Here is a 9,829-nt window from a genome sequence, read left to right on the forward strand (position 1 = left end):
AAAAATCCTGATTGTGTAAAGCCTCGGTAAAATCATGCATACTGAGATAAGACACTTGGTTAAAAATGATAACGAAACCCCAAATGCATCGTATGTGCCACCACTAGTATAAACACAGTAGTCTGATTAAGATCTCATTCAGAACTGTATTAATACCACACTGAAAAAGAATATTCAATATATATATTTCAATATGAGAAGAGAGTCGCACTGTTGTGAGAATGGTCGTAATTCTACATGAAAAAAATAAAAATGCCAAAGTTTTACACTCCATTCTGATTATTATTATTATAAATATATGACTTCGATTCAAATGTGGTCTTTTTTTTCCCTTTTCAGTGAGGCCGTATACAGTTTTGTACTTTCAACCTGATTCGATTTATGAAAATCAAACAATCTTCTTTGTCCCGTCACGACAAACGTGGGACAACATCATGTCTACCATGTTCTGGACAATTGTCCGAGGAGGATGCAGGTCATGAGGGTGGTACGGGTGCGCCAAGCACATCTGCCAGGCGTCCACCAGCAGAACGTCGAGACCCTTGAACATGACGCGCAGCACCACGTCCAGCTGCAGCGAAAACCAGTCGCTCTTAAACAGGATGAAATCCTGGGTCAGGGCCTGAGGGTTGGCCGTTCGGACCACCACCACCGTCTCCGGCGCCCGATCCAGGAGTCGTACTACCGCCTTGCGGATGTGCCGGAGGCGCCGTACGTACACCTCCACGGGGTAGGTGCTGAAGTGAGCCCAGATGCCGAGCGCCACCACCGTGTCGGGACCGCCGGCCAGGCCGTCCAGCTCGTTGGCGATGTAGCGCAACTTGCTGACCCTGATGGGCTGGATGCGGGTGGGTGGGCCGTGGAAGCGGTACTCGAGCAGGATGTTGTGGGTGCTGTCCACCGCCATTAAGGGTCCCACCTTTTTTGGACTCTGCAAATTGAATTCTTTCAGCTCTGCAGGGTAGAATTGATAAGAGGAAACAAGTGGTCAGGAGCAACTGGGGGTTCAGTATATATTTTATAGGAACACTTTTACATGGTCTCAAGCACTGGAAAAAAAAGTGAAACACGTTGCAGTACAATCATTTTGACAATGAAGGCTGCTGTTACTCAATGATATCGCAGTTTATTCAATTCCATCCATCCATCCATTTTCTGAGCCGCTTCTCCTCACTAGGGTCGCGGGCGTGCTGGAGCCTATCCCAGCTGTGATAGGGCAGGAGGCGGGCTACACCCTGAACTGGTTGCCAGCCAATCGCAGGGTACATAGAAACAAATAACCATTCGCACTCACAGTCATGCCTATGGCCAATTTAGAATCTCCAATTCATGCATGTTTTTGGGATGTGGGAGGAAACCGGAGTGCCCGGAGAAAACCCACGCAGGCACGGGGAGAAAGTGCAAACTCCACACAGGCGGGGCCGGGGATAGAACCCGGGTCCTCAGAACTGTGAGGCTGACGCTCTAACCAGTCGCCCACCGTGTCGCACTAGTCAGCCACCGTGCCGCTTATTCAATTCAATTTCATTCAATTGTATTTATATAGCGCCAAATCACAAAAGAATTTGTCGCAGGACACTTTGCACATGGAGCAGGTCAAAGGCCACACTCCTCACTCACGACAACGGAGACCCCCGACTGTTGAGCAACCGAAGTTGTACATCGAGGAAGAATGGGAAAGATTCCACCTACAAAGCTTCAACAATTAGTCCTCCATGCCTCTGTCCCAGCTTTTTGGAACCTATTGCAGGCATCAAATCCAAAATGAGTGAATATTGGCTGGAAAAAACAAAGTTCATCAGTTTGAACATTAAACATATTGTTTTTGTAGTGTATTTATTTGTACTACTGTATGTAGGTTTGAAAGGATTTTCACATGATTGTGTTCTTTTTTTATTTACGTTTTACACAACCTCCCAGCTTCATTGGCATTAAGGTTTGTGCATACATGATCTGGGCAGAATACTGCTTGAGGTATGTATACCTCTTAGTATAAGACACTTTGCACCAATAAAAAAAAACACCCACTGAATCAAGTCACATTTATTTCATGCAGCACTTTTCATATGTTAAGGTGCAACACAAAGAGCTTTACAAAGATAAAAACAATTAAAATAGCAAGAAATATACAAGAATCCCCCCCTCCTCTCCCCACATATTAATGCAAGCACAACCACACGAACACACACACCCGCAAGTACACACGCACACATCACGTATTGATTAATAGTGTAGAGACACGGAAAGGCACTCAGGATCCAGATGAGGAAAGACAACCTGTGGGGAGCCATCCCCACCGAGAAGTGACACAGCCCACAGCCATTGTTACTTCAATAACAAATATCAAGAATTATTACAATGTCAGAAAAGTAATAGGCTTTGTTAAAGCCCACCATTGCCTCTTCGGGAGGAGTTCAGGGTGGTCCCAACAGCGCGTGTGCATTTGTACACTGAGAAGGAGCGCTCTCACCTTAAAGGTTTGATGCGCACACTGGACATGGCGCATCAAATTGAGGGATCATGCCAGACTGCCTGAACAAAGTCTTTGTCACTGATAGAGCCTGAATACAATGAGGAAACAAAACTGACACCACCATGCGGTGACACACCTGTCATTCCTTTCAGGGTAATGATGGTATTTACTGTGGGAAAACATCTCACTCTGTAAGAGTAAAGATGACGACTTCTGACATCTTACCTCTGGACAGTCAACAATGGCTTGAGTGTCAGACTACATGCCAAACACACTGCGTTGCTGTCTTTGTCTCAGGAGACATCCATATCCCGAGTGTAAGGTGTACTAGAAATTGACCCAGGTTTTGATGATCCTGCTGACGGGTAAACTGATGAATGTTGAGCGTGACTGTGGCTTATTGGACGGACCCAACGAGCCCACTCGCGGCTAATAGCTATCTCGGTCAATTCGCAGTGTAGCCGCAATCGGCGCAATGCCGCGCGTGACGTGACACTTGAGGGAAGATGCAGTTTTGGGGGCTGTGGGCATAGCTAGATGGGTAACTGCACGCTGTAGTTGTACAAAGAAGGTTTTCGTAGGTAGAAGGTTTTAATCACTAACTCGCAATTGCGACTGATAGCCACAGAAGAAATGATGGCATTCAGTACTTATATTGTGGGAGAGGGCCAACTCACACCAGAAAGTCTACACCCAAAGCTACATGTGTCACTGGGCCCCATTTTAGACCTGCCCAAAAAAATCCAGACAACTGTGGTGAACAAGAGTTTAACGCTACAGTATATTGCAACAATTCAGTACTGAATTGCTCTCGAGCCACCACAACGCTATGAGACGAAAACACTCACCTGGAAGCACGGTGAGGAGGTACTCGAACCACTGACGCAGGGTGGAGTCGCCGTACATGTAGACCAGCTTGTTGGTCAAACACTTTGTGATGGCAGACGCCTCGTCAAATCGCCGCATGGTGATGCCGCCAAATGGCCTCCACGAGTCCTGGTAGTAGTACCCAGACGTCCCCAGCTGCACGGGACCTGGTTTTTGACTGCTGCTTTCTACATTGACGCAAGACACAATGGTGTGAATAAATTGCCACGCCCCCCAAAAAGTAAGAGTCATTAGTCTGAAGGTGCGCAGTACCGTTCCTCGCAGGCAGCACATTGATGGTGTCTGTTGTGGAAGCGTGGATGGGAACCTTGAGGTTTACGTCACTGACGTCAAAAGTGTGGATTACAAAGGTTGCAAAAGGAATAGCAACAATGACATACATGCGTCAGAGATGAAGATCACTCAAAAACGGAACAAGCGTTATCCATGGACAAGGAAGAATCAGCTTTTACGCGCATCAACAGAAAACTTTTGAATGGAAGTTCATAAAGATATACAATCTTCATTGGGATTGGTCTAGAGTTGAGCTTTCCAATGGCTGCAGATTTTGGGTGTTCCACTTCTTTCTATGACACAGGGAAGGACCTCACTCAGGCTTGTGAGGGCTTTGGGGAAAGGTACGTGGATAAAAACAGTCTAGCCAGACAATTTGAGGTTTAACTAAAGAACGGGGGGAAACGATAAAATCGACGAACAAGACCATTTTAAGAATGAGCCATTAAAAACCAGGCATTTGGGTCCATAGATTGTTCTTTGTAAAAAGCCTTTCAACAGAAGGTCATAGAACACCTCGACAGTGCAGGGACCTACGCGAGGATCCTGTTCGTGGACTTCAGCTCAGCGTTCAACACCATCATCCCTGAACTCCTTTCAACCAAGCTTCTCCAGCTCAGCGTCACACCTGCCATCTGCCAGTGGATTTACAGCTTTCTGACGGGCAGGACACAGCAGGTCAGGCTGGGGGAGGCCACCTCATCCACACGCAGCATCAGCACTGGGGCGCCCCAAGGTTGTGTCCTCTCTCCGCTGCTCTTCTCTCTCTACACGAACGACTGCACCTCAGCGAACCCGACTGTCAAGCTCCTGAAGTTTGCAGATGACACCACTGTCATCGGCCTCATCAAGGACGGTGACGAGTCTGCATATCGACAGGAAGCGGAGCGGCTGGAGCTGTGGTGCGGGCGACACAACCTGGAGCTGAACACGCTCAAGACGGTAGAGATGATCGTGGACTTCAGGAGGCATCCTTCGCCACAGCTGCCCCTCACGTTGTCCAGCTGCCTTGTGTCAACCGTCGAGACCTTCAAGTTCCTGGGAATTACAATCTCTCAGGACCTGAAGTGGGCGAACAACATCAACTCCGTCCTCAAAAAGGCCCAGCAGAGGATGTACTTCCTGCGGCTTCTGAGAAAGCACGGCCTGCCACCGGAGCTGCTGAGACAGTTCTACACAGCGGTCATCGAATCGGTCCTGTGTTCTTCCATCACAGTCTGGTTTGGTGCTGCTACAAAAAAGGACAAACTCCGACTGCAACGGACAATCAAAACTGCTGAAAGGATTGTCGGTACCCCCCTACCCACCATTGAGGACTTGCACGCTGCCAGAACTAAGACAAGGGCGTGCAAAATCCTCTCGGACCGTCTGCACCCCGGTCACCAGCTCTTCCAGCTCCTTCCCTCAGGTAGGCGCTACCGATCAACGCAAACTAGAACTAGTAGACATTCCAACAGCTTCTTCCCTCTTGCGATCAACTTCTTAAACACCTAACCTATAATTCCATTACAACAAGCTGGCAATTTTTTTACTTGAGTTCGTTGTCACATTTCTGTGGGGCCAATTATTTATTACTTGTGCACTCACTGTAGTTGTCTCGCCATGCTGCACTATTGCATATACTGGCCACTCATGCCAGAGTAGCATCTGCTCCATTTGCACACTGATTGAGGAGTATCTGTAACATTTGCACAACCGACATTGTCCCAGATGATCGCACTACTCGTCACTTTAAACCGCATACACTCCTTGAAGTCTCAGCGCCCTTTGCACAATGGTCATTGCACCGGACTATTGCAATATTAGTCGTTCGAACTGCTCTAAGTGCTAGAGGACTCTGCATCTTTTTGCACAATTGTTTTTTGTCAATGTCTTTATGTCCCCAAAGTGTTCTGTAAATTGACTGTTTGTTGTACTAGAGCGGCTCCAACTACCGGAGACAAATTCCTTGTGTGTTTTGGACATACTTGGCAAATAAAGATGATTCTGATTCTGATTCTGATACAGGGATGAAAATAAGTTCGAGTTCAATTTCAGGGGTGAACTTTCCAGTGTCCCAATGTGATTTTGGAGGTCAACGGCTTGTTCTATCTGAAATACTTTTGGAATGGCTCATGTCAATTAATCACTGAGTGTACGAACCTTTTAAAAAGCAAAGATTCCTTTTTGGTGATGAGGTTTTCGAGGTAGCCTCCAATGGCGTGGTCGATTCTGGTGTCGCAGCTGAGCATTTTGGGCTTGTAGCAGTACCACTGATCGCCGGAGTGAGGGTCCGTGAAGTTGCACAGCGGCCCCTTGTCTTGAAGCAGGCACACGTTGCACTCCATCTTCTCAGAATGACTGCCTCGGCGAAAGATGCTGGAGAAGTACACCCGATCAGGCTGTTTCTCCCTCATCCGCCGCAACACGGCGACGGCCTCGCTCGAGTGCACCATGGTGAGCCCGACCTGAGCCGAGCCCTCCCACAGAAGCGGGAATCGAGCGGAATAAAGTCCGTTCTTGTGGTCCAGCACCTGCCCGGCCACGCCCGCTTTGTATTTTGGGGAGTGCAACCGAGCCAACAGCAAATCTCCGCCGTAGCGCTTATGTCGGCCATTGAAGTCGTGCAGGTGGACTTGCACTTCCAGCTGGTCGCCCACGTACCAACGCTGTCCGTTTTGGGAGGGGACGATTGTAAACAGGCTGTGGGCCGGGTCACTCGTCTGGGTCAGGGCGGGCGGTGCGGAGCCAGACGGCGGCTGGGGCCAATCGATGGAGTCCAACAGGTTGCGTTCCTCCAGCTCTTCTTCAGATGATGGCGGCTGGCCCAGATGTGGACAGGTGCGATTACGGTGAAACCTTAAGAGGCTTCCATAGAGGTTTGATGACTGGATCCAGTTCTGGACCTTGTACAGTGGCGGTACTCTCTGGTAGTTCCAGTTCTGAAGAGATGACACGTTATGCATAGGACATGATATTTTGACTAATGATCACTGTAACCCAGTGATTCCCGACCACTGTGCAGTGGCACATTGGCATGCTGTGAAAGATCATCAGGTGTACCGCAGAAAATTATCCAATTTCACAGAATTGGTCAGAAAATGATTATTCCTTTCCTACAAATAATGTATCATTGTTCATCTCTCTATGCCAATGACGTATAGTGATAGGCAGAAAAATGTAACACTCTTCTACTAGAAGGCAGTTACCAATTGTGCCATTAAGCTATGGAGTAGCTGCCGGCTCCACACACGACAATCGAAGAGCAAGTCCTCATTCCGATACCATTTACGAAGTAATGACCCGATCTGACAAGTGGGTTTATTGCTGTTTTGTTTCCTATTCTCTTCCAATCTGTAGAATGATCGTCATGAAGACAAAACATCTGTTTTAATGCAATTAATTGTTAGGCCACTGATTGTGCTCATCTGAAATGCCTTAGTTTAATTTGAATCCCTTTAAAAAATGAAATAAATGTGTTTTTCCTGATCCCTCAGGTTTTCTTTAAAGAATGGTGCTCATGTTACAAATTCAGTTACAAATTCTGCCAGGGTATGTAAACTGTAAAAAAAAAAGATTGGTTTCTCTCACCTGCTCAATGGTGATGCTGCGCAGCAGGAAGATGAGGCCGAACAAGATGAGAATGCTGACGATATATTTCCAAACATTTCGGGACATGGCGACCGTGTGCGTATCTGCCGTGGGGCCCGCAATAATGATGATGTCGAGGAAGTAACCTGATGATCAGGGCGGACCCGTCCACTAGGCAGGGCCTCTCGAATGCCACAAAATCAGGAATAGAATTCACCTCCAATATATTAATAAAAGACTTAATATTGTTGTAAAGCAAATATAGATTCCAATGTGTGCTTGTTGCCATTACCTTTCATTTATTGTTGTTTTTTTCATCTGAATTTGAAATGACCTTTTTTGCTGGCAGTTCTTTAGCGCGCCTCGTGCCAGACAAAACCGAACGTAAAGTCGATGTTTGTTTTGACTAGCTAGCCCTTCCGTGTCAATATTTGCAAGCATTTTTTTTTTTGTTAACAATCCCCCTTTGAAAAGAAATGTAATAGTTGAAAAACGTGTTTTTATAGGCTTCTGATTTCAAAAATGGCTATACATCAATGTTTTGTGTACACTGTATATGAGGTAATCTTTCATTTATGTGGGTTCACAGTTGTAGGGGCCCTCCGAAGCAAGTCATAACTACGATGTGGCCTGTGACAAAAATGAGTTTGACACCCCTGATCTAGCCCTTTAAACAGCTCATGCAATCAACTATTTACCTGCAGTCCCTCACGGTTATTGTTGTTGTGTAAATGCCACAAGGTGAGGATATTTACTCATACCGTTTTTGTGTGAAGTGCTTATTGCACAGGATATTAGTTACTCATTACTCCCTTTGTATTCTTTTATATATCATAATATATATATATCATATATCATACAGTATGATAGATAGACATATATCATACAGTATGATAGATTTAAAATATTTTTAAATAATGGCCAAATATAGTGTAATATATTGAAAGTTCTAAACTATTTGTCAAATGTATAATCTGTTATTAAATAGGTTAATTTTAAAAAATAATAATAAATTCTCCATCACTGTCACTGTCTGCAAAATCAAGAAGACCGAAGATGCGGAAATCTGACCTGGAGGGTGACCAAAATATAATGAACCTCCTTGTGTTCATTAGCATAACGACACATGGAACAAATTACAGTAAGTCTAAGCAGTGACAATGAAAGCTGTTTTATTGGTACACGATTTGTGGCTCCAGCTTGCAAACAGATGCTGTCCAGACTCAAGTTCGGAAGAGGGCTCCGAGTGTCCACAATTCGCCTCAGTTCCAGAATACTCACCAGACGTGTTCGACCCGACTGAGCATGTTTGGGATGCTCCGGCCATGAATCCCGGTCGTCGGCCTCTTCGAAGACCTCGAATCTGGAGTCTGTCATGCTGATTTTGTGGGATCCGAAACAGATCGATGCTATCCGAAAGATCAATTTGATCGGGATAGCAAAAAAAAAAAAAAAAAAAAAAAAGATTACCAAATCTGGATCATTCCTATCCAGATGACTTTTTGGGGCCCTGGTGGGCCCTGATGACCTGCCATCTATCTATAGCTTCTGTCTGGAGACACAAATACAGATGGACATGCACTCAACTTTAGTCAAAAGCCACACAAAGCTTGCAGAAAAGCCTCACACAAAACTTCTTCAACTGTTAAATGTCACTTCTTAAAAAAATAACTTACTTGACATAGATTATTCCTTCACTTCTGGTTGTGTGTGTTATCTCACGTTCAGGCTGAACTCGCTGTTGACCTTCTCCATTAGTCACAGGCATTCTGCGCTCCTTTTTGTGTGTCTTTATGATGTGCGTCTCTGCTGTGTGATGTGACCCGAGGGGCTGGGGGCGTTATTCATGTCCACCGCAGCAGCAGGACGAGTAACATTACACGCTTTTGTCTACACATACACAAAGGAGGCTTGCTGCAGGGGGGTTCGGCCTGCTACCACATCAGAGTTGAACACAAACGGGACAGGGGAGGTTACGGAGGCCATTTAAGGGTCAAATCCTTTTTTTTGTTTTTTTTTGTTTTTAATCACAAATTATTTTTGGGGATTTATTAAACACTTATATGTTTCCCCAAACTTTGTTTTAGATCAAGAGGTTAGGAAACGAGAACAAAGAAAAGTCACGGCCCGGTTATAACCTGCCGGCCGTACATACTGCTATTGCCCGGTTCTTTTATTCTGGTCGAGGTCAAACTTCAATGATTAGGTCGGATGAAAAGTTTAACAATTTATTCGAAAATACAAAGTCAAACAATAAGGTTGGAAATGGTTCAGCGCTAGGCTCTCCTCAATTTGGTTCAGAACAACGCCCATGGAAAAGAGAGCGCAAAGGTTTTCGTCCGCTTGTGTTTTGGATAAAACTACTTCCCGTCGTGAGGTTATGCAGTCGCCGACTTCAGCTAGTTTGGGGTCCGTTCGGAAATTCAGTCCGATGCTCCCGTCACGCACCGAAACCGCGTCACCCAGAGACAGTGCGTGTTCCACTTTCTATAACTTTACTACTGAACGTGTTGGCTATTATTGCTAGGAATGCGTCAGTACATCCGCCATATTGAATGTGTCAGTTTTACTTATATCGAGCGGCACACACACAACCAACGCTCTGAGTTACCGAAGGTTCCGGGT

The 9,829-nt window shown here is 45.8% G+C and overlaps 1 protein-coding gene across 1 annotated transcript; it reads right to left on the reverse strand.

Moving 5' to 3' along the window:
- Positions 1-318: 318 nt before the first annotated feature.
- On the reverse strand, positions 319-7,291 carry LOC133410805 (NXPE family member 3-like). The gene is made up of 5 exons (XM_061692339.1): positions 7,205-7,291; positions 5,777-6,555; positions 3,614-3,684; positions 3,322-3,528; positions 319-954 (listed from the first exon to the last, which is right to left on the reverse strand). The coding sequence occupies exons 1-5, from the start codon at positions 7,289-7,291 to the stop codon at positions 389-391; spliced, it is 1,710 nt and encodes a 569-aa protein (XP_061548323.1). The 3' UTR covers positions 319-388.
- Between the last annotated feature and the right edge of the window lie 2,538 nt (positions 7,292-9,829).

The sequence above is a fragment of the Phycodurus eques genome, chromosome 12 (genome assembly GCF_024500275.1).
Source record: "Phycodurus eques isolate BA_2022a chromosome 12, UOR_Pequ_1.1, whole genome shotgun sequence".
Classification (NCBI taxonomy): Eukaryota; Metazoa; Chordata; class Actinopteri; order Syngnathiformes; family Syngnathidae; genus Phycodurus; species Phycodurus eques.